Raw genomic sequence first — 25,570 nt, 5'->3', positions numbered from 1 at the left:
TTAATAATAACAACAAAACACATGAGTCATCAGCTAATCATACAGAATGTCATCTGTAGCTGGTTTGGTTTTTCCTGTGCTGAATCTGAACAGGGTGAGGTTCTCTGGAGTTGGAGCGGGATGTAAATGAGACATGGATCAAGACCACTGCATTGGACACTAACGAGAGGTGCTCAAGTACAGGGAAAGTGAAGGATGGGAAGCTTCTCTCTCCGTTTTACTAAACAGACACTAAGAATTGGCTTAAGATGAACTCAGGAGGTTGGGATCCCTGGGTGGCTCAGCAGTTTGGCGCCTGCCTTTGGCCCAGGGCATGATCCTGGAGTCCCGGGATCGAGTCCCGCGACAGGCTCCCGGTGCATGGAGCCTGCTTCTCCCTCTGCCTGTCTCTGCCTCTTTCTCTCTCTCTCTCTATCATAAATTAAAAAAAAAAAAAAAAAGATGAACTCAGGAGGTACATTGGCAAAGCCTTTGTAAATTCTACTATTTCATATGAATCAAGCTGATGATTAGTGCACAGAAATCTTACTATCAAGTAAAAATATAATCCATTTTTCCTTCAAATGGACATAACTTTAAAAAATATAGAATCTGGGATGCCTGGGTGGCTCAATGGTTGAGTGTCTGCCTTCAGCTCAGGGCGTGGTCCTGGGGGGTCCTGAGATTGAGTCTCACACTGAGCTCCCTACAGGGAGCCTGCTTCTCTCTCTGCCTCCCTCTCTGTGTTGTGCTCGAATAAATAAATAAAATATTTAAAAATATATAGAATCCTGGTAAAAATGAATTTTTAATCAAAGAAAATTTAAATGCAGGAAAAAATCAAATGTAATCACACCCAGAGGCAACTATTAGAACTATTAGTTGTTTTTACATCCAGGTTTTTTCCTATCCTCAGACATATGTATAAAACCAGATCATGGTGTTTTTATTTTTATTTATTTTTATTTTATTTTATTTTTTTTCATGGTGTTTTTAAATCTGCTTTTTCATTTAACAATATTGTGGTCATTTTCTCATGTAACTGTGCTTGTGTTTACATACATATATAAATTTATATATATAGATTTATATGTGTATATTTAAATATATAAAAAATTTTAATGACTCTAAAGTATCCCTCCTATAACCAATATTTCCTGACTCTTTTTCTTTCTCATTAATTGTCTTAGTACTATGTGCCACTGAGAACAGTTGTTAAACACTTACTTGATAGCGAAACACTTTTCTGATAATCCAAATGTTTTGCAAGGTCAGCTTATGTTTCCTGTCCTCCTTGGTGATATTTCTTATTAAACAGTTCAGAAAACACTTTGATTTTTAACTACATATGTGTGTACTGTATGTGTGCTTCTCCTGGATCTTTCTTTCTAAAATAATCACCCCTTTTGCAATAGTAGCTGTTTCAAACATGATTATGCTGTGTTTTCTGACCTGTAAGGGATCTTCTAGAGATCATCTAGTTATTTGTGGATGGTACTTTGTAAATTTTAAAAACCAAACAAGGGGCACTTGGGTGGCTCAGTCAGTTAAGCATCTGCCTTCAGCTCAGGTCATGATCCTGGGGTCCTGGGATCGAGTCCTGTGTTGGGCTCCCTGCTCAGTGAGGGGGTCTCCCTCTCTCTTTGCCCCCTCCCCCCTGCTCATTCTCTCTCTCAAATAAATAAAAAAAATCCTAAAAAAGATAAAAATAAAAAATAAATTTGAATCCTAGATATAATCTTGAGCTCTTAAAACAGATATTTAAATTTTCTTGACAAAGCACTATCAAAGCTTCATCAAAGAATACTCCCCATATTAAGTGCGTCTATACAGGATATGACCAAAAGAGATCTTGCTAATGGTTGTGGATTTATCAGTACAGAAAGAATGAGTTTATCTGGAGAATAAAAACGAAAGTGAGTTGAGTGGTATTTTTAATGAAAAAAAATTTTCGATCCAGAGGTGCAAGTGAATTTATTTTTGTAACCTGTTGTTCCAGATGCTTTCGAAAAGGTCCAGGGACTCTCTGAGCCTGTTGGTGTTGTTATCTTCCCGAATCACCATGTTGTAGCTGCTGCAGGCTGCGACATAAATGATAGCTGTGACGTCTGTGTGGGAGAAGAGAGACAAAGGGAAGCGCCTCCGTTAGACAGGCAGTCACTGTGCGGGTATGATAACGTCCGCACACAACTGCTACTCATTTTCCTCCCGTGATTATGAGAATGACTGAAGGAAGCACTGTGCGTATAACTGGTCCTTTCACTCATGTACCCATACAAGCCAATGATAAATGTAAATTTGGGATGGTTCAGTCCATGATGAGATTCAGATTCACATTTAAGGCATGGAATAGATGATCTCATCCAAAGCTACTTCAGCACAGTAGCGGGAATGAGCGTGAGAATTCATCTCTGTTCTTGAGAAAACATAGGAATCACCGTTAAAGCACTGGATCCATTTTCTTCTTTCATCCCTCTGGCCTCCGACATCAAACATGCTGTGGAGGAGCAAGAGGACACAGTCATTTGAGGCGAGACCCCCTGTGCTTCCCTCCTCTGCTCTGGCTCCCGGCCTGCAGCACTGCTCCCTGCACAGCCTGGGCATACAGCTCCACCCGCTCTGAGGTTCTGCACCACTGTCTGGCCCAGGAATCCACACCCAGTTGTTCCTTGGGGTCACAGTCCTCACCCTGCAGTCACCAGGTTGGCCTGGGGCCCACCTCTTGGGCAGCCTGCGTGGACCATGCACCTGCTTGAGCGGCTGCTCTGTACCTACCCAAATGCCGCTGGATATTTCTCACCTTCTCAGGTGGCTTTGGCTCCCACCTTCCTCCCTGCCCTAAACTTACTGCATGCCCTTTAGGGCTACAGAATCTGTATGGGCTTATTCACAAGGGCAGTGAGGTACATTTGGGATGACAGAAACCCCAGGACCCACAGGTGGACAGCTGGATCCCCAATCCCATTAGGGCCCCAGCAGCCAGCCAGGGGGGGCATCCTGCCCTGTCTCTGCAGGCCTGCTCTCAACAACTTACTGAAAGTTTACTTTGTCCACTTGGAATCGGGTCTCAAAAATCCCTGATGTCAGTACTCTGCATCTGAGAAGGTCCTGAGAATAAGACAAACCAAGAGGCATCATTGTTGTCCTTCAGAAGGAGAGCCCTGAATGCAACCACAATAACCCAGTTTTTCAAATAACCGTTTTTTTCTAAATTGTAAGAGAGACAATAATAGTTAAAAAGTCAGACAAATGCTCTGCCCTCCACCTCCTCCCCCCAAACAGAAAGTCACAATTAACATACTGGTTTGGTCTTAGAGACCTAATAGCTGTGCTTATATTTTCTTTAGGATTTTTCTTTTCTTTTTTTTTTTTTTTAAATCACATCTGCACATGTCTGAGTGCTTCCTATCACAGGTATACCTGACATGAGATCCTGGGGAGCCACCTGTTCTGGGTGCAGACCGTTTGGGTGAGAAGTTAAAGGGTCAATTGCTGTTGGGTAATTTCGAGCTCTTGGGGCCAGTCTCATAGAGAGATGGATTGCAGGGGAGAGAGGACCTCAGGCTTCCAGGGGACGCAAAGAAGAGAGAGCTGCCAGGAGGGGCCCATAGCCAAGGCCCTCCAGGGACACATATACTGGGGGAGTCTTGGAAAGGCAGTTGAGAACGGAGTCCCTAGCTTCCAAGGAGTTCACTAGCTCTAGAGGTGTCTGGGGGGCTTCTAAGCCGAGCAGTTCAGGGTGATCTGAGTCTCTGCAGATGCCTGATGGCCAAGGTTCCAGGGGCATAGGAGGTCCCTCTCTGCTACTTACAAATGTGCAGTGGGGGCGCTTATATCCAGCTTAGCCCACAGGCCACACTTGGAGAGTGTGTCCGTGATGTGGGACCCACACTAGGGCCCAAAGCAGAATGCGCAGAATGCACGAATCTGGAGAAGCAAAGGTGGGGTTTTCTGTGGACGCCTCCAAGAGGAATGGGAATTGCATGTTCCTATTCCACAGATAAGATTATTTTGGTGTTGGCAGTTCAGAAATCTAGCACATTTTAGCAAGCCACGTCAGGGAGCAAATCACAGGGTATGGTAAACATGCCACATGCCCCTGCAGGGACAGTGGAAACAAGTTGCAAGAAGTAGCTATTTATGGATCCCCCCCCCCATTAAAAATATCATTGAATAAAACCGGCAATTCCTCGAATCTCGCCAAATTCCAACAGGTGGCTGGGGCTCTCTCTAGCTTCACATACCTGGTCTGTGGGTGTGTAGTCCACCAAACTGACACTGTCGATTCTCTCCAGGAAGCTGAAAAGAGAGCCAGCAAATGCTCAGGGGTGCTCTCTGACGGCTTTCTCCTGGGCTGTGGGCACGGGGGGTGGGACAGTCGCCCGAGCAGGGCAGGGAAGCTGGGGCAATTCTGCCTTAGGCTAAAGCTGCATTTTCTATCCCCCCCTCGCACCCCCACCCCAGCCTCCGCCTTCCGGCCCCCTCCTTCGGGGTGGAGCCAGGAGCAGAAGGCCACGTTGCAATGTAAACACGGCGTGGGAGGAGGCCAGAGGTGGTCCTTCGGGCGGGTGCAGTGTGCGTGCGCGGGCCAGCGGGCCTCGCCTGGCTGTGCACCTGCCGCCAGGTGCGCTCCCGGGGCCGCGCGGCGGGGGGGGGGGGGGCGGGAGCACGAGGTGTCAGCCGCCTGCGCGCGGGAGACCACGTGGCCGCTGGGCGCGGTTCCTCGGCCTCCGCGGAGGCCGCCTTGTCCGTCCGCCTGAGCTAGAACAGCGTCTCACCATCTCCCTGCCAACCCGGCTTTACTTTCCCGCATGGCATTCGCCGTCCACGTTTATTTGTTTACGTTCATTACCTCTTTCGTCCCCCGGCAGGGGCAGGGCAGGCCTCGTGTCGCTGGCCCGGGGAGCCCGAGCACGTGGCACAGGCCCGGCCCCCGGATCTTTGTTGGAGGAACGAGTGTCCGCCCCCCTCCTCCCGCAGCCGGCAGAGGTCTGAGAGGCCCGGCCCATAGTGACACTGCGGAGGTTTTCAAGACACAGGGGACACGGGGCCTGGTTACCCGGTGAGCGAGGACTCCTTCTGGCGAGGGCGGGGGGGGCAGCGAGGCTTCAGAGGGAAGGACACAGAGGAGGGGGACGGGTTGGAGTGGGCCCCGGCCTCTTGGCTGGGGAGACCATGTGCCCCAGCCTGAAGGGACACGGCGACTTTCTTGCCTGTCCAGCTCTGCTGTGGTGGGGGTTCCTTTACCGAAGTAAAACAATGATGGGCCTTCCTCTAGTGCTGTCGTGCTTGTGTCACCACCCCATCCCTACAAAGTCCCTCCACCAGCCTGCATGGCAGGCCCATGAGATGCTTCTCAGCATGCACAAGACAGAGGCCAAAGGTACATGAAGACCACTTAATGCCCTTGGCCATTGTTATCTCCTTCCTACTGGAGAGGTAAAAGTAGTCCTCAGTGGTCCAGGATGGTGGCCTGGTGCTGGGGTGACATATTGGCAGCCCCTCATCCATGCACCCTCGTGGACAAGGGCCAGCAGCTCCACAAACAAGACCTGCCCTAGAGGCGCCCTTGCCACAGGTAGGCCACAGGTGGAATGTAGGAAGGGGCAAGAATGGGTCTGCTGGTGGAAGGGATTTCCTTTCAGAGACAGGAAGTGGCAGGAGGGCAGCATCAGGAACGAACTCGTTTCTGCTAGAAGATAGGGCCGGTCCTACCCCTGGATGGCAACTGTGGTAGCGGTGGGTGGGAGAGCCACCTGCTCCTGGAGAAGGACAACAGAACGATGGCCAGGTGGCAAGGCTTCAGAGAAGCCAAAGGGACTGTGATCTGCCCGGGGCCTCTCTGGAGTGGGCACTGCAGGCCCTGGGAGGTGCTGCTATGTGCCTAACCCGAAGGTGGGAGAACTGGCTGGGGCAGAGCTAGTTCCCAAGGGGGAGAGGCTTGGACAGAGTACAGACAGCCCTGCAAGTGCCACAGGAGGGGCTACGGGGAGCGAGGGAAACATGGGAGGTGCCAGGAGGGGCCTGGCTGCCTTGAGGCCTGGTTTGAGAGCCACAGTGTTGTGTGGCTCAGTCCTTGCTGGCTCAAATTTGGTGGAGTGGAGAGTCCTGCTGAAGTACACAGTGAATTCCCAATCATCTAGCAGGTAAGGGGCAGAAAGACCTGTGATGGAGAGTCTTCAGCTCCTGGAAAGGGGGTTCTGGTCTCTCACCCAGACAACTGGGTGGGTCTGAGGGTGGGGTGGGGGCAGATGGGCTGCTGCCCTCACACTGTGTAAGCTATAATAATTTGATTCAGAGATGGTCTGTCCTCTTGGCAGGAGACATATAATACTAAACATGTGTTACAGAAACCAATCATCTCTGATTAAAGGGGCTAGGAAATGAACCTAAATATGGAGCCTATGGCTATAGTTAGAGTTTAGGAAGCAACTAATTTCAAACAGGATGCAAATAAAGTAGAGGTAGGTGGGTGAATTTATTCAGATGGTAATGACTAGTATAAGTAGAAACGATGAAATGTTAAAAAATACATCAAAAGTTCTTGATAGGTGTGCTTAAAGACTGCCTTCCAAAGGAAGCAGTGGGAGTACCTTACTGAGCCCCATTAAAAATAAGTGGTTTGGAGATGCCAGTGACAAAGGCAAAGATGTCAAGCTCGTTCCCATCCCTAATCTCCACGATGGAATTCAAAGTTCCTTCCAGCTCTGATACTTAATGATCTGAGACCCGAAAGGCGTCAATGAACATTTCCAAGAGTATCTTCTGCATCGTTACTGATGTTGAATGGTATTGTCAGTTCATGCATTTCAAATTTGTGCAATGAAAAGAAAATGTGAAAATTCCCCCCCCCCCGAATGTGAATGTGTCCCCCAGTTCTTTGAAAGACCCTCGAAGACATAAAGGAATGAAAGAGAAATCTCTAGTAGTAGATTTCTGCCAACCTTAGTCTGGTTCAATCAATATATTTTCCAGCATGTTGTAGAAACACTTCAAACTGGAGCTCCTAAGATAGTATCTATAGAGAAATGAGTTTTAAAAGGGTCTTCTAAATCATACATGAATTTTGTATGACTACATTTTAAAGGGTTAGTAAAATTGTCTTCTTAAATATGCCACTGCCTCTTAAGTGCAAAAATTAACCAGATTTAAGAGCCATTCATTCACACTAGATATAGAGTTGCAAGACAATACCAAACTACGATTATAAAAAGTCACCATGGTGATATGCACTCTATAAAGAAGTAATTAAAAAGCAATTTACTTTGATTTTTTCACATTATTTCCTGCTAAAGCTGAGGATATTCATGTTTGCAGAAACATTTTCATTCTTGTCATGTATATTCCCCCTCTTGCTTAATACTGGCACCAAATAGCAGCTCATTGTCTGTTTCTCACCTGCTATTTGCTACCCCAGTAAAATAACTCAGAAGTCACAGAGTTCTTATGAATGCGGAGTTGATCATGAAGAGGGATGAGGGATCACGAAAATATGAAAACTGTTGTTAAATACCTTTAAACAATGAGATCTGAGAAAAAGCACCAACTAAATTTAATGAGAGTATTCATAATTATTTTGTTTGTGAAAAATGTAGCAAGTTGGAACTCTGCCGAAGGTTGGTAAGAAATTTCTCTCAGTTACAGAAATTTACTTCGTGATGCTAACGTACGTGATATAAAAACGCTGTGGAGGAGAACAAGATTACCTACATGGTGACAAGGTACCAGGTGGTTCCCATGTGCAGCAGGTTGAGGTCCATGCTACTTAGAAGGTGGTCCTCAGACCAGCAGCCGCAGCAGCACCTGCAGACCTTGGGGATGAGGATTTGCAGCTGAGCCATATCCCAGGTGGTTCTGATGCGCAGTAGCCCCGGGGATTCAGTGACCCCTGTGCACATCACAGTCTGTGGAATGCTTTTTCCTCTCTGTTTTTACTGCCATACTGCTCTTGGCTCTCTCACTTCACTGGGACAATAGTTTTTTGGTTTTTGTTTTTTTTAAGATTTTATTTATTTATTCATGGAAGACACACAGAGAGACAGAGAGGGGCTGACACAGGCAGAGGGAGGAGCAGGCTCCATGCAGGGAGCCTGATGTGGGACTCCATCCTGGGTCTCCAGGATCACACCCTGGGCTGAAGGCAGTGCTAAACCGCTGAGCCACCTGAGCTGCCCGATACAGTTTTTGATGACTCACACTCCTGCTCCTTTCCTCAGCGTAAAGTCCACATGTTCAGTCAGCCTGGCCTTTGAGCCCCTCCCAGTCCGTCCAGTCTCTTCACTCCTTTTGACGTCTTGACATGGATATCGAATGAACCCTCCACTCCTTTCAAATCCCCGTAAGGCTTTGGGCCTCTCAGACCTTTGGGTAATTCCTGCTTCCTTTTCTTGCTAGTTCCAGATTCAACCCTACCCAGAGGCAGTTCTAACCACTACCAACATTGTGATTACATTCTCTGCGTACTTCATGATTTGATTAGCACAGACTACAGCCTTATACTATGACTTACTGCTTTGTTCAAAGTCAAGGTGTCAAGCGCACTGATCTTAAGTGTTCATCTTGATGACTTAACATTTTTTAAGATTCTATTTATTCCTGAGAGACACAGAGAGAGAGGCAGAGACACAGGCAGAGGGAGAAGCAGGCTCCCTGCAGGTAGCCTGATGCAGGACTCGATCCCAGGACCCCAGGATCATGACCTGAGCCAAAGGCAGATGCTCAGCCAGAGCCACCCGGGTGCCCTGATGACTTAACATTTGTATACACTCATGTCCATTTTTCTCTTTATGTGTATGCTTTACCTAACTGTACTGAAGACTGTTTAAGGAAGAAGTGGCGTTTTTTTTTTTTTCTCTAGAAAGGAGCCCCAAATAACCAACATCTGATATACTTTGGTCTCAATCTTTTATTATATGCAGTCATTCTAAATAAACGCTGCTGAACTGTCTGTCCTGCTACTATTTGAGAGGGAGGGATGATGTATAAACTGTGAAGAGCAGGAACAAACACTGGAATTTGGGGACATGCTTCTGAGGAGACACATGAGGGCTCTGGCCGAGTGCCCGCTGCACCCCCTTTACACACTATATTCGTTGTCATTAGAGAGCTCCTGGACGTGATCACGGGTGAGAGCCCCGAGTGAGCCATGCTTTCATGCTAGGAACTACTACCAGGTGCCAACTGAGCTGCGTTCCACACCAGGCCCAGTAATTGTGACCAAGACAGATGGTGTCTTATCATCTTGTAGAAAAACAAATCTAGGTAAACCAGGCAGGTATTTTTGCTAATGCCATTCGGTTGATTAAAAGTAAAAGAAATTACAAGTGCCTGTTCATCAGTTTATTTATTTATTATTATTATTATTTTTTAAGATTTTACTTATTTATTCATGAAAGACACAAAGGAGAGAGAGAGAGAGGCAGAGACACAGGCAGAGGGAGAAGCAGGCTCCATGCAGGGAGCCCGATGTGGGACTTGATCCTGGAACCCTAGGATCACGCCCTGGGCCAAAGGCAGGTGCTAAACCACCGAGCCCCTCAGGGATTCCCTGTTCATCAGTTTATTCAATGTCCCCTGGCTTGTGGCTTTTTGCCATTAGTATCAAAGACCTTGAACTTTGGATTTTGGCTACAGAAATGCCTCCTAGAGAATGGTGTGCATGATGTGCGTATGAGAGGAAGCATCCAGAACAGAGGTCCCTTACTTCTGCTTTGTGATGTGACGTTTATTTGGCTAACCTGAGACCATGTTCAGTTAATAAGGTTATTAGACTGGTGCTTATTTTAGGCGGCTCTTTTACAAATCAAGGACACAGGGTAGGCACATAGTGTGTAAGATTCATAGCATGCCTCCGTCTGAAAGGCACACGTACACATTAACACTTCCAGCAGAAACAGGTTTATTAAGAGTTCTCCAAGTGCATATATATCATTAAACTGAAATAAACTAAATAGTTCATAAAAGTATATTCTAAGTCCATGTTAGAAACTGTGCACTTGGGGGCACCCAGGTGGCTTCTTCCTCTGCCTGTGTCTCTCATGAATAAATAAAATCTTAAAAACAAAACACACACACACACACACACACACACAATCTGTGCATTTTGAAGGCAGGAAGTAAGAAAGGAGAAATAAGCATAAAAACTGTATTAGTGGCTGTCTGAAAGATTAACTGCATCTTTGGCGTGTTGAGCCTTTTCTAAGTCATACCTATCATTAGCTCACTTAAGTTTCAAGATGAGGAAGAACCTTGTTGCCATGAAGAAACTATTAAAGAAGTAATAGTTAGGGTTTCTAGAAGTATACATGGAAATTCCATGTCAACAAAACAAATTAAGGTGGTAAGGGAGAGTCTAGAAAAATACCATGCTTTTTGAACCAAATCTACCTCTGAATTTTCTTCGTACATGGTTTTTTAAACAGGATGCACACTCACATGCAGTAACATGCAGTTTAAAATGATTTATTTGACAAACTTCTGTGGCTTACATTTTAGCATTTCATCAACTGCAAAAGTGAGGAAATAATTCATGGGCCTGGTATGCTTTTGAAAATATTTATGGTTCATAAAAATGTACATTCATATAGTTTGAAATGAACATATTTTAAGAAAGTTCAAGCATATACAAGCATTGTTTAATCTCACAAAATATATTAATTTTGTTGGGAATATTTGCACTATAAAAGGGTCTTTAATTTACCAAAGGATTTGACACTGAGCTTTAAGTTGTAATTATTTTTTCCAGTCTAAAGAGGGGTACGACTCATGCTATACTCACATAGCTGCTTCTGTGCAACCATATGGATGAGAAGAGACACCAAAAGGGTAAAGTCTTAGTTAGAAAGAAGATGCAGGACAGACAACCGACAGGCGTCCCTTAAGGAAGACTTTGGAACAATATCCAGTCAGATATAAAGACACTTAAATATGAGGGTCAGTCCTCATCTGCATATACCTGTTCTTTTTTTTTTTTTTTTTTTCCTTTAACACACTCATTCATACTGGAAAACGTAATGGTGACTATTTGGTCATGAATCTTTCAAAGGGCTTCGAAGAATCCCTAGAAGTATCTTCTGAAACACTGAATTCTTTTATGGGGAAATCTACCAGGGGAGGAAGGGGGTAATTTCAAACATCCTTAAGTATTTGACTTCGATTAATATACTCGCCAAGGCAAAAGCAAATTGCTGCTCTCCATGTTTGGGGGCTATGAGAAAGTGGTGGCTACAGGCATTACTTTGCAGACAGAGATTACACACTGCTGTCCCAGAAAGAAGAAATGCAGCAAAGATGGGCTCTAGCCTTAGAGGGTCAAGCCTGCTGTCCCATTCTGCATCTTTCCTTCTCAGACTTCCAGATGGCTGCATTTAGATTTAAGTTATTTGCATGGCTAAATAAAATATTCCAATTTATATTTCTAAGGTTTTTCAACAAGTTGTTGCTTTAAAAGAAAATAATAAATGCAAATAATTAGAACTTGAAAAGCAGTTCTAATTTTATACCTATTTTTGGTTATTAACATCTAAACAAAATCTACAAACACACCACCCCATGGTTTTCTCAAAACTAATCAACAGTTCTTTGGCAATGTTAGAGTAATCATGACTGCCATGCTAATTAACATACTTTATGACACGTTTAATTAAAGTGTTGAAATAGGAAAAGAACTAGAAATGTGTTCAAGATGTTCATATGAAACTGTCATGTTAAACCGTGTCTTTTGAAAAGCTCTTTAGTAAAAGAAAATATAAATGAGTGAACAATTGTTCCTTATAATAAATTATGTGGCATTTTCTCCAGTTATAAAAGGATAACTACCACACAGAAAAATCTGGGGGAACAAATAGTAAGACAACATTATGCAGAATGTCCTACCATAATTTTAGTGTAAGTTACGAGAACAGATCAATAGAACAGTAGTCTGGATGGGATGGCAAAGAAAAAAAAAATACACAGAAATAGACTGTCCATTAAGTCGAATGAGGTGTTGATAGCCCTGTAACCAATCTAAGTAATCATTCTCCTTTCTTTAATTTTTATGCTCCACCTGTCAATTCTAGATATTACCAATTACACTAAATTTTAAAAAGTTCAATTTTGAGAATCCAGACAGAAAACTGAATATACGGAACGAGAGTTTTGACCAAACTTTTGAGAAAGATTCATACACACCAAATACCTAAGAAGCAGCTATAAAAATACACATCACAAGCTATACGGAACTTTAAAATCCAGGTAAGATGGAGGAAGCCTGGAATTTCTTAGTGTATCTGGAGAGCACTGTAAACCCAAAGATAGAAGCATCTTAAGTAAAGAGCATTTCAGCATTCTGGCATGTTGAGTCCCTACAGTAGAGGATCTCACTAATATACAGAACATTTCGGAAGGCGGCCACGGCCAGGAAACCTCAGGGGGGTTCCGCTGTCACACCTGATCCCGTAGGCGGGCCAGTCTCTGGGACAGTTCATCCTGCTCGGCGGAGGCCACGCTGGTGCCCACGGAGCCGGTCTGGCCCTGCGGCAGCTCCATGTTGAGGTCTAGGCCAGCCTCGTCTGCCATTTCCTGGAGCAGCATATCCACTTGGTTCTGGGGAGTGGTCAGCGTAGTCGTGCTGCTCATCGTGTCTTCCATTTGCTGCGTCTGGACGTCCAGCGTTTCAAACTGGTGCTCAAATTTGTCCATCAAAGCAGAGATCTTCTCCAGATTCATGGTCTTCAACGTTGCGTCCATCGACTTAACCACACCGGCCATCGACTTGGTCACCTTGCCCATCGTCACCGCCGTCTGCACCCTGGCAGCCACCGCATCGACCCGCGCACTCATTCTCAGGAAATTCACCGCCTGGTTCTTCTGGCGAATGGCGTTTTCGGCGTGTATCCTCGCCACTTCCATGTTGCCCTTCTGAATGGCCTTTTTAATCTTGGCCTTTTCGGCCTTTTCTTCCTTGTCGCATTTTTTGGCACTCCGGCTGAGTTCTTTGGCGGCGAACTTCAGGTTGAACAGGTGTTTCTCCATGTTGGACATAGTCGGGCGCCTCCTTGGGGTCGGGGGCCAGGGCCAAAATGAGCTCGAAAGAGAGAGAAAGAGGCAGGTCCGCTCCCGGCCGCCGCTCCTTTGTTTTGGTCCCACTTCCTGTTTCTACGGCGCGCGGCGCAGAGGGTGACGTCAGAGCCCGGCGCCGGGGCGGGGCGCGCGGGCCCGGGGGCGGGGCGCTGCGGGCCCCAGGGGGCCGGACCTCGCAGACGCGGGCGGGGTTTCGCTGGACGCTGCCGGTGTAGGTCGCGGCGCTGTCTCTCTGCGCCCAGTGTTAGACGTATTTAATTAAGCATTAGAAAACTCACGGGAACGAGTGTCCACGCACACTCGGGAACATAGCTGTCGAAGCAGGCAGGCTGTGTCTACACTACACGCAAAAAACCCTCCGGACTCCCAAACGGGCGGGCCTTCAGCCCGCAAACCGTCAGCGGGGTCTGCAGGCCGCAGCTCGCTTGACATGCGTGGGTGCCGCTTTCTCGGGGGAACCCGAGACCGTGGATCATCAATTCCTGGACAAAACGAGAGGCGCGTCGTCGACTTGCTTGGATGGAGTGTTGTGCTACCCTTTGGCTGCAGCGGTGAAAAGACCTTCACAGCCGTGCACGGCCGCATGCGTGCCGTAGCTTTCCGTTCGGCCTCTAGTGTGTCGCCAGCAACTATCATCCAAAAACCCTTGTGTTTTAGTAATAAAAGGACCGACCCATCTTTTGCCGACACAGTTCTATCTATCTGATGTTTCATAAATATCCAAGGAACTTCACTCACATTCAAGTTTGACAGGCTACATTGTCATTTTAAATTATGCAGGCAGAGAACGGTGAAGTATTGGGACGCACATCCACTGGCATACATCAGGACTGTCACCATGTATCATACCCTGAAAAAACTCCGGCTTTCAAATGGCAGCGATATGTGCTACCGTTTTTCTGTTTTAGAAAGATTCCCTAGACACAGACGACAACAAAATATCAGAAGGCCCAACCTGCCCTAATGAGCCAGGTTGAGGATAATACTGAGAGTTAATTCTGTTTAGAGAGAATTTTAACCTGGCATCTTGCCATCCCTTTCAGTTACCTGTGTCAGTAACTTACAGTCTTGAGCCACAAAGGAGAGGCGTGCTAGTGTCACATGCATCTTCCTAAAACACTGCTTTGATTATATCACTCATTGGCTCCTAAACCCAGGCATAAACACTGAACTTCTCTAGGAGGCATACTGGGTCCCCATCTTCTTTTCTGTCCTTGCCCTATGTGCCCGTCAAACTGGACTGAAGCTTGGGTCTCTAGGATCTAGTGGAGAATGAGGTACACTCAGTGCTCCTCCCTCTGTGTATACTGTCCCTGCTGCCCGGGCTTACACACCCCATGCGTCTCTGCCTCTTGATATCCTACCCCTTCTCAGAAGCCACCCTCTCCATGAAGCCTCCCAGGAGCCCCCTCCTCTGTGCTGACCCTGTACCCTGTACCTCTGCTCTACCACACAGGGCACACCTCCTGATTCATGTTCTGTGGGCTCAGGGCACCGTACTGGATTATGAACTGTGGAAGCAGAAAACAGTCTTATTCCTTTCCCCCTGAGGAACCCAGCCATCTCTCTGCACATAGTAGGCACTGAGTCCAAGAAGGCTTCGCTGACTTGAACTGTGGTTGAGAGGAGCTAGAACATTATCCTATTTAGCAGCTTAGCCAAGGTTACTTCTTTTTTTTTTAAGATTTTATTTGTTTATTCATGAGAGACATGGAGAGAGGCAGGGATACAGGCAGTGGGAGGAGAAGCAGGCTCCATGAAGGGAACCTGATATGGGACTGGATCCTGGGACTCCAAGGTCACGCCCTGAGCCGAAGGCAGACGCCCAACCACTGAGCCACCCAGGCGTTCCCTAAAGTTATTTTTTTTTTTCTAAAGTAGTAGAACTCTTTCTTCACATGAGACACTTCTAGAAATGATAAAAAAGCAAATAAAAGGAAAAAAAACCTGTTTGAAGTGAGGATAGAGGGCCCACAACTCTTTCTCTCCCCCCCCCGCCCCCCAATCCACCCTCCCTTTCTTTTGGGTTCCTCGACATATTCCATAGTTTGCCTAATGACAAACTCTAATTAGGTGAGAGTTTGGAATATAATCACGAGAAACTTTGATAGATGAAGAGGATGATGACAACTAACGTTTATTAAGTGCTGATGTGCCAGGCATTGTTCCAGGCACTTTACATGAATTAGTTCATCTCATCTGCACAAACCCTATGCAGTAATACTACTAACACCTCCAATTTACAGGTCAGGAAACAGAAGCACAGAGAGCTAAGCAACTGGCCCGAGACCACACATCTGCTAAGCGTTAGAAATAAGATTCTATGGATACAGCGAGACCAGTAGAAGAGCAGGGTGGAGTCCAATCAGTTAACAAGAATAAAAGACTGATCATCTTTGGCTTAAAAGAATAAGGTGATTTAGCTGTTCTTTTGAGCAGACTGAGGACTTGCATTGACAGTAAGGTTAGTGTGACCTAAGTAAGGTGCTAAAAGCAATTAACATGCCTTGACGCTATAGTCATTAACTGATGGCAAGTCTCCTCTCTGGGCTGGGCAAACGGTCTAGAGCATGGGGTGGAGTTCCAGAAGCCAGATTTTCAGATTATTGGGACAGCCTGGAACACAGAAGAGGCCAACCTTGCCCTTGGCCGGTACTCCTCCACCCTCCCCCCAACCCCCCAGGAGCTCGGTAGTAGCAGTCCTCAGGCCCCATCCTCTTCTCTCCTCTATCAATACCCCAGCCATCCCCATTGTGTTCAGATGATCCACAGCCATCCCCATTGTGTTCAGATGATCCACAGCCATCCCCATTGTGTTCAGATGATCCACAGCTCGCTTTTACATTTCTAGAGCAAATTTTACTTCCAAGCTCCTGTATCCCTGTCTCCTGATACTGGAGAATCTGGGGTGCCAGACGGTTTGGCACCTCCTCCAACTGACTGAATTCCCAGTCCTAACCCCCAAAGCTGATTATCCTACTTATTAAATGTCACCTCTGTTCATCCAGTTATTCAAGCCACATTCTTAGGAATAATCCTGGACAACTCCCTTCACTGCATCTACATTCTATTGGTAAGTTTTTCCATTCTTTACATTCCATCAAGGGTGAAAACCTCCAGGCTCTGTTTCTGACTAGCACGTTTTCTTTTTCACGTATCTAGCGAAGGAGAGATTATCTTGAGTGTATGAAAGATCACCAAGGGAAACTTTGGTCCTGTGGAAATTCTGACTGCACATGAGAATCTTCTGGACTTAATTCATGGTGCAAAGAAAGAATACAGGCCTTTCTTGATTTACAATATGCTATATCTCAAAAAACCCATTGTTTTTTTTTTTAATTTTTAAAATTTATTTATGATAGTCACACACACACACACACACACACAGAGAGAGAGAGGCAGAGACACAGGCAGAGGGAGAAGCAGGCTCCATGCACCGGGAGCCCAATGTGGGATTCGATCCTGGGTCTCCAGGATCGCGCCCTGGGCCAAAGGCAGGCACCAAACCACTGCGCCACCCAGGGATCCCAAAAAACCCATTGTTAAGTTGGAAATATCCTAATCTGAAAGTGCACTGAATACATCTAACCTATTACCACCATAGCTGAGCTAGCCCACCTTAAACATGCTCAGAACACTTCATTAGCCTACAGTTGGGCCAAATCATCTCACACAAAGCCTGTTTTATGATCAAGCATTGACTGTCTCAAGCATTTACTATCTCATGTAATTGACTGTATGGAAAGTGACAAACACAATAGAAGTACAAAATGGTTGTATGTGTACTATCCTTGTGATCCCGTAGCTGCCTGGAAGCTATGTCACTGCTGCTGCCCAGCATTTCTGGAGAGGAACTTACTGAACATTGCTAATCTGGGATAAGATCCAAATTTCAAATTTCAAGTATGATTTCTACTGAATCTGTATTCTTTCCACACCATTATAAAGTTGAAAAGTTGTAGGTAAAATATTGTAAGTACGGTACCCTCTATATACAGTTTACAATCAAGGGGCCAGTCAGAAATTCTGTAGTTATGACACTGCCTTATAACACCCATAGCCAAAGTAGAAACTTTCTTCTTAGGGACTGTAAGAAAATTTTGATTAGAGTACAGACATTTCTAGTCAAGCCAGTCAGTTATTTTTATCATAAAATCAGGAAGGAAAATATGTTTTAATTTGGCTTAATATGGCCTAGTCTTTCTTCCTCTGAACCAATACAAATGTTTAAACTTGAGATATTTAAGCAGGATATATGGCTTGATTTCACTGGAGAAGGATCATTTGCTAAATCTGAAGACCTTTCAAAATAAAAGAGGGAACTAAATATATATGAAACACAGTTTTATTATGTGTGTTAAATTATTACTGGCTTCTCACAGGTAGTTTTCCAGTATATTTGAAATGTTATGCCTTGAATTCTCTTTCAGAGCTCCTCCTTACTCACCACAATTTGTATCTATGTTATATATTTGTGATTTGCTCAGTAGCAGTCTGTTCTTTTAGATCTTTCCATGGTGACAATTCGGTTCTTGACCTTACACCTGGTACTGATCAAACTCAAACACACAGATACTTAATAAATTTCTGCTGAATGTATGAATGCATCCAAAGGAAATGGCATTGGAGATATATTCACTTGGTGACCATTTCAAGGACTACATCACTTACATATATATTACTGGATATATCACATATATAATTGTTTCTATCAACTTTTTATTTCAGAACAAAACTCCAAGAGTCCTCAAACCATGGGAAATTGCAAAGTCATCATACCTCACATTATGTTAACATGATGTTAAGTTTTTAAAAATGAGAAGGAGAGGGCAGCCTGGGTGGCTCAGCAGTTTAGTGCCTGCCTTCAGCCCAGGGCGTGATCCTGGAGACCCAGGATCGAGTCCCATGTTGGGCTCCCTGCATGGAGCCTGCTTCTCTCTCTGCCTCTCTCTCTCTCTGTCTCTCATGAATGGATACATAAAATCTTTAAAAAAATAAAAATGAGAACAAGAAAGAGTTAGAAACAGTAAAGTTGCATTTGAGTAGGCTTCCACATTGCTGTGTGTGCAGGCTGGTAATGTCTGGGTTCCTAGTTCTCATGGTGGTGTAGGGAGTATATGAATTCCCGATGTCCTGACAGTCTAATTCGGCATCTACAACTCCACTAACATAGGGATTTCCCTGTTCCTTTTCTGTACTGAATAATTTACCAATCTGATAACAAGTTGAAAATTAAATCTAGATACTCCTGGCCCTTAAGGACAGTCCAGGGTTTCTTTTGGTGCTGAGTAAAGAAATGATCACTTTGTCTTAGATGTTCACAGAACTGGGGGCTCCATATTCCTTCCTAGTCCTCCTTGTAACAAAGAAAGTTCTGGATTTAGAAAAAGGTCAATGGCAATCATTTTTTTTTTTTTAAGAAGTCTCGAAATATTACTTTTCCCGCTTGGGGTTTGCTAAAGCATAACTCTAGACTCGCTTTAGCTCAGTCTTAGTTTGAGACAATTTGGACTTTCCTGTTAGTACAGGAAGCAGCGTGAAAACAGAGGGAGTGGGTACAGTGTGGTCTTGACGGATGTAGGGCACCGGGCTCTTCTTTTCTGTCCTGGGCAAAGCTGTGTGATTACTTGTGTGACCAAGGCCAAGCTAGCTCCTTGCTGGGCATCGTTTCTTCATTTATAAACCTGGAAATGCATCATATGAAACTATGATCTAACATTGGGTAATAATGCCTTCAGCAGGCCTTGGCACTGGGAAGGACTGTTTAAAATCATTAAATCAAAATAAGTCCCTCAGAATAATTAAGGCAAAGTCCCGAAACAGTGTGTTTTGGCAAAGATGTGAGGCAACAAAGACTCTCATACACTACTAGTGGGAGGGTCAGTAGACACAATTTCTTTGAGAAAAAATTAGCATTATCTAGTAAAGTTAAAATATGCATCCCCTTTGAGCACCAGTTCCATGTCTTTTATCCACCCTAGAGAAACTCTTGCACATGTATATCGGGTTACAGAACAAAATGTTTGAGCATCATTATTTGTCACAGCCAAAACCTGGAAGCAACCCAACCGTCCATGAACAGAATGAAAAAATAAATTGTGGTGTATTTTTACAATTGGATACTATGTAGTAATGAAAATAAATAGCTGTAACCATACTCAACACATGAATAAATCTTAAAAACTTAAGTTGAGCTAAAAAGACCCCAGACCAAAATGGTATACACTGCATAATTTCATTTGAAGAAACCCTGAGACAATATGAACAGATTTACTATAAAACTTACTATGAGAAAATGTGTATTATCTAAATTGCCCTCTTCCCAGCAATTTGTGATGGATATTTGCAGATCTCACAGGGAACATATAGAGTAGATTAGGTGAAAAAGAGAACGCGGACTGTGTATATTTCTATGAGATGCCTCCATTTACAGAATGTTCTATAGAAAGAAAACCTACTCCTTTGATGGGGTTCCTGCCTCAGAGGGAGAGAAAAATATGAGCAGAAAGTAAACTACAGAAGGAAAACAAACACATCAAATAAGCTTATTTCCCTGCATAGAAACATTGGCAGTATCTCACGCTGTCTGGCTGTCTAACAGACATTGGTAGGGCATCCTGCAGACGCAGAGAGCGATTTCACAGCTACAGGCAGATGAGTAGGACTGCACATGGGCTTGTCCAGGCTGCATGTGGGGCAGGGCTACTCTGTGGAACTGGGGAGCTGGCTTGTTCTCACATCACCCTTTTTTTGTTGTTGTTAAAGATTTCATTTATTTATTCATGTGAGACACACACAGAGGCAAAGACACAGGCAGAGGGAGAAGCAGACTCCTGCAGGGAGCCTGATGTGGGCCTCGATCTCAGGACCCCGGGGTCACGCCCTGAGCCGAAGGCAGACACTCAATCGCAGGGCCACCCAGGTGCCACTCACATCACTTTTTTTTTTTTAACTGGAACATTAAGCTTACAACTTGCTAGTTTAAAAAATTGTTAATGTGCACACAAGACAGTAAATTTCGCTGCATATGAAAACCTTTTCTTGTCCTCCTGTTGGTGTACCTTGTGTGTATAATGAAATCAGATGGTCAGAACCTGGAAGCTTCCTCAGGGCTAGTGTGGATAGAGTCCTGGGAGGTGGTAATGGGGGTGGGGGTGTCCTACTGCTGCTCCTGGGAACATGTGTGAGCTGCTGATGCTCTCATATCCCTAATCAATGCTGCATCTGACCTGCCATGAGACGCAGCTTATAAGTCACATCATCTCACAGTTAAATTAAGCTTAAGTCAAGTGATTTCAAATACTCATGACCACAGAATAGAGTGTACTAGTTCTAACGACTGCATATTCTGAGAACCATTAAAAAGTCCTTTCAGTTCTGGTTTAATCCCTACTATGTATAGAAGGGAAGGAGTCATTGACCATTAGTGTTCATGCAAGTCTAAGCATGGTAATCACTCTTGGTCAAGGAAGAGCTGCAATTAAGCTTTTGAGCCTGAACATAAAAATTTGTTAGTTTAAGGTGGTATCTTTAGTTAAGAAGCAAAACCATGTTAGAAACCAAATACAACTTAATTCAGTGAGACTTACTAAAAATTATTTATTTATTTAAAGATTTATCCATTCATTTTAGAGAGAGAGAAAGAGAATGAAAGTGCATGCATGAGTGAGGGGTGGGGAAAGGCCGAGGGAGAGGGAGAGACTCTCAAGCAGACTCTGTGCTGAGTGTGGAGCCCTACAAGGGGCTTGATCCCAGGACCCTGAGATCATGACCTGAGCTGAAACCAAGAGTCAGACACCTAACTGACTGAGCCACCTAGATGCCCCCAAATAATTTGTTTTAACACTTCTATTTAGAATGTAAAAAGCCCTGTAACAAAGCAGAATATTTCTTGCCACTTTTATAATGTATTGTAATGTTTTATAATATAAGAGTCAGTTTTCTTTGAGACAGTGAACACTGGTGGCTTAAAGGAGGCCAAAGATCAATATATATATTTTTAAAATGTTAACTTTAAAATGGTTTTGAACTAACTCTTCAGGTGCAAGATACCTCAACTAAAATATAGTGGATATGTATTCTTGTTCTATCATCTTTGATGGGGGAGGCTAGAATCTTCCAGTTCATGCCCGTATTCCACAAATATTTACTGAGTTCACAGCTCTGGGATGATAGATAAGTAATGCACAAATGTGATGCTTGTATAATGTTCCATAAAGCAGAGGTATTTAGTTCCCCCAGTGTTTCTTCTCATGGAAGGTTCTGCACAACTGGGGCATTGAGGTGCTGGCTGAGCTTTCCTGATAAATTCATCACTAGGCTGCCTCAGAACATGATTAACCATGTCCTAAATATAGTAAGTCCCAGCCAAGATTAACATCTGCAAAACAATACTTAATAGTGAATCTTAGCATATGGCAGAAAAAAGGAATATGTATTTTTTTGAGTAGCGTAGGGGTTAAAGGAGAACTCAAAGATAAATGAATTTCTACTTAAACTACAGCGTGAAACTTTGTGAATTCTTTGATGTCCTTACATGAAATAGAATAAGGAAACCACCACAAACTGCATTCAAGATGGTTCCTGCTCACTAGAAGCATCCTGGCGTTTCCTTTCTGCCACTGGCCCATGACACTGTCACTTGATCTTTACAGACCCTAGGTCTGTACGAAGAAGTCGACCTTTTGATTCGAATTGTGGAAGCATGTGGTTGACCAAGGGTGGAGAAAGAAGTTGTAGGGACTTCTGGATGAGGAGAGCCTTCTGAGGAGGGGTGCCCCCGGGGCTCTCTATTTTCACAGACCAATTATGCAGATTTGTTCAGATCACACCATGTGTCAGAGGAAGAACCAGAAAAAGAAACAGACCTTCCAATCTCCATTTACTTCACACTGAGTTTCTTATCTTAAAAGAGATCTGAGATCTCATTAAACATGTCCAGTTGAGGGTAATACAAAATTTTCTTTTTTGCAAAAACAACTTATTAAGTCTCATAGATTTTAGAAGGTATGTCACTGTGTGGATCTTCGCAGACTATAGCAAAGCGATTTCTTTCTTAGCAGTTACCACCTGCCTCAGATAGCTGGTACGAAGATTCTTTCATTCCTTCCTCATAGAAATAATGCATAACATTCATCTTAATGCAAAATATTAATTCCAGATTCACAGTAATATAAAATAGATTGAGAAGCAAGGCATATCATGCACTTCACTGTGGTCATATGTATAAAAGTGCTAGTGAGCAAATGGAAATTCTAATTGTACTTAGATTTCCTTAATCTAAAAATAATAACAGAATAAACTTGTATTTGAAAGGTGGCTTTTCATTCATCTCACAGATTCTAATTATGTGATCAGTGTGGTCTGGTATAAGAAAGATAGGTAACTTAGGGCAGCCCGAGTGGCCCAGCAGTTTAGCGCCGCCTTCAGCCCAGGGCATAATCCTGGAGACCCGGGATCGAGTCCCGCGTCGGGTTCCCTGCATGGAACCTGCGTCTCCCTCTGCCTGTGTCTGTGTCTCTCTCTGTCTGTCTCTGTGTCTCTCATGAATAAATAAATAAAATCTTTAAAAAATAAAAATAAACTATGATTCCCATGTGGGAAATATGTCTCACTATCTCTAAAAAATAATCATCATGGAAGTTAGCGGGTAAATTTATAAGAAGCTATTTCCATGGCATTTTGAGTTCCTCCTCTCCAGGCAGGGCCTGACGTTGTGACAACTCATTCAATATTTGTTGAATGAGTAATAACCCTAATTAAATTTTACAACTTTATACAGCAAAATTCTGTGTACATGAGAATGGTAGATGATGAATGGGAGAGAACACAGAGAAACAAAAGTTATAAAAGCCCATCCCATTTAACAACTATTTTTTGAACACCTACTATGAGGCAGGCATGGTTTTGGATGCAGCGGTAAGCAGTAATTCCATGCAAGCAGCCAACAATGACTCGTGAACCAACCACTGAAACTATGATTCCCAGGGAACCCAGGAATCATAGTTTAAATCAGTGTTTTCGCTTTTGCATTTCCTTTCTTCTCTTTTCTCTCTTGATTTAGAAAGGAAGAACGTGCAAAATGTGAAATGTTATGTGTCTTCTACTGAATACCTTCCACAGCACAACTACTGTCCCTGCACTCAGATTGTGCACACAGGTGAGCCAGAATGCACTGTATAGGGTAAGGAATAGGAACTTCTATTGAGCAATTGTTCACCCCTTTGGAATAGCATCTCTCCCCCTGCCCTAAAATTAGGAAATCCCAATGATCAGCAGTCTCCAAATTAATTTTACTGAGGTGTCCAAGATCCAACAAGCTAGTTACAACAGAGGAGCTCAATTTAAAGTGCATCTGAAGGGCACCATCCAATGGTGGTTTGCTTATTCAGAGCTGCACAGCCGTCTCCATAATCACTGTCAGGACATTTTCATCACTCTGGAAGGAAACCTTGTACCCATTAGGCAGTTGCCCCTCATCTGCCCCCCTCACGCTCCCTCAGCCCAGTGCAACCCAATCTACTTTCTGCCTCTGTACATCTGTGCTGGGCATTCCATAGAAATGGAATCACACAACATGTAGCCTTCTGTGTCTGCCTTCTTTCACTCGGCATCATGTTTTCAGGGTTCTTCCATGTTGTAGCTTATATCAGTGCTTCTTTCCTTTTTATAGCTAGATAATAGTCCATTGTATAGACAGACTACATTTTGGGTATCCATTCAGCAACTGAGGGGCATTGGGTTGTTTCCACTTTTCAACTCTTAGGAATACTGCTACTGTTAATATTTGTCTTGAAGTTTTGGTGTGGATGTATGTTTTCAATTCTCGTGAATGTATACCTGGGAGTGGAATTGCTGGGTCACATGGTAATTCTGTGATTAACTTTTTGTGGAACTTCCAGACTGTTTTCTGAAGCAGCTGTACCATTCTACATTCCCACCAACAATATATGAGGGTTCCAGTTTCTTCACATGCTTGCCAACATTTGTTTTTATTTGACTTTTCTTTTTTTTATTTATTTATGATAGTCACAGAGAGAGAGAGAGGCAGAGACACAGGCAGAGGGAGAAGCAGGTTCCATGCACCGGGAGCCCGACGTGGGATTCGATCCCGGGTCTCCAGGATCGCGCCCTGGGCCAAAGGCAGGCGCCAAACCGCTGCGCCACCCAGGGATCCCTTATTTGACTTTATTTATTTATTTATTTGTTTGTTTATTTATTTATTTATTTAAGAGAGAAAGAAGCAGGGGGAGTGGCAGGTAGAGGGAGAGGAGGGAGAAGCAGATTTCCCATTGAGCAGGGAGCCCGACATGAGGCTTCAGCTCAGGACCCTGGGATCATGACCTGAGCTGAAGCCTAACTGAGTTACCCAAGTGCCCTTGACTTTTTGATTATAGCCATCCTAGTGGTTGTGAAGTGGTATCTCATTATGGTTTTGATTTGTGTTTCCCAGTGACTAATGCTGTTGAGCATCTTCTCATGAGTTTATTGGCCATTTAAATATGTAAATTCATACCTTATTGGGGAAATGTAATCTATTCTGATCCTCTGTTCATTCTAAAATTGATAAAAGCATTAATATTGAAGTTATTTAACCTTTTATTATTGAGCTGTAGGAGTTATTTATATAATCTGGATCCAAGCCCCTTATAAGATACATGATTTGTAAATATTTGCCCCTTTTTGTGAGTTTTTTCACTTTCTTGAACCGTAAGGACCTCTATAAAAAAAAAAATCTATCCTGGCTTTCATTTATTTATTTATTTTTTTAAGATTTTCTTTATTTATTCACGAGAGACACAGAGAGAGGCAGAGACACAGGCAGAGGGAGAAGCAGGCTCCCTGTAAGGAGCCTGATGTGGGTCCTGATCCCAGGACCCCGGGACCATGACTTGATCTGAAGGCAGACGCTCAACCACTCAACCACTGAGCCACCCAGGCGCCCCTATCCTGGCTTTCACCTGCGAACTATGCTCACGATATGAATTGGACAGAAATGGAAGGTAGATGAGAGTGACTTCACAATCTGAGAAAATGGGTGCCCTTGTGAAAATCCATGTATTTATAAGTGTAAGGCCATGCCTTATCATCTTTACAATTTAGCATCTGGCAGTGCCTGGCACACATTTGAAGCTCATATAATGTTTGTTGAACTTTTAACCTAAAATAGTCTTTCATACCTTTAGGTTTAAGGTATGAAATCCTGCATAAATCAAGTAGTAATATGGCATGGTGTAGTCCTTGTAATCTTAGGTGATTTTGTTTCCTCCTCTTTGGGTTAGTGTGAGGATTAATTTGTTAACTTGTGTAATGTGCACAGAAGAGTGCCCCACCTGGTAAATTTTTACAACTATGAACTATTTTGCAGCTACACTTTGAAGCTTAGAAATACGAGACACACCTGTAAGTCTTTCTGAAGCCGTATCCTTTGTTTTTACAAGTATTTAGTGGTTTTCAATCTGAGGTCCTTGGGGTCCTTGGAAATTTTTAGAAGAATTCAGCAAGCACTTCAGAGAATTGTAATAAAAAC

General features: G+C 43.9%; 2 protein-coding genes across 2 annotated transcripts in view; both read right to left on the bottom strand.

Annotated features, from left to right (window-relative positions):
* GNAL (G protein subunit alpha L) overlaps positions 1-25,570 on the bottom strand; it is a 142,638-nt gene that overhangs the window by 7,715 nt on the left and 109,353 nt on the right. The window contains 4 exon segments of the mRNA XM_055323572.1: positions 1,967-2,087; positions 2,418-2,476; positions 3,014-3,087; positions 4,224-4,278. Of these exon segments, the coding sequence (XP_055179547.1) occupies positions 1,967-2,087; positions 2,418-2,476; positions 3,014-3,087; positions 4,224-4,278 (309 nt within the window).
* CHMP1B (charged multivesicular body protein 1B) lies at positions 9,861-13,113 on the bottom strand. Its single transcript, XM_055323583.1, has one exon. It carries the CDS (start codon positions 13,000-13,002, stop codon positions 12,403-12,405), a length of 600 nt encoding a protein of 199 aa, XP_055179558.1. The 5' UTR covers positions 13,003-13,113; the 3' UTR covers positions 9,861-12,402.

This window comes from Nyctereutes procyonoides, unplaced genomic scaffold, assembly GCF_905146905.1.
Source record: "Nyctereutes procyonoides isolate TBG_1078 unplaced genomic scaffold, NYPRO_anot_genome, whole genome shotgun sequence".
In the NCBI taxonomy this organism is placed as follows: domain Eukaryota; kingdom Metazoa; phylum Chordata; class Mammalia; order Carnivora; family Canidae; genus Nyctereutes; species Nyctereutes procyonoides.
Note: the sequence above shows the minus strand (reverse complement) of the source record. Positions and strands in the feature narration are given on the sequence as shown.

Bases quoted from the DNA above. Each gene is read 5' to 3' on its own strand.
- CHMP1B (XM_055323583.1), bottom strand. From the start codon at position 13,002: ATGTCCAACATGGAGAAACACCTGTTCAACCTGAAGTTCGCCGCCAAA.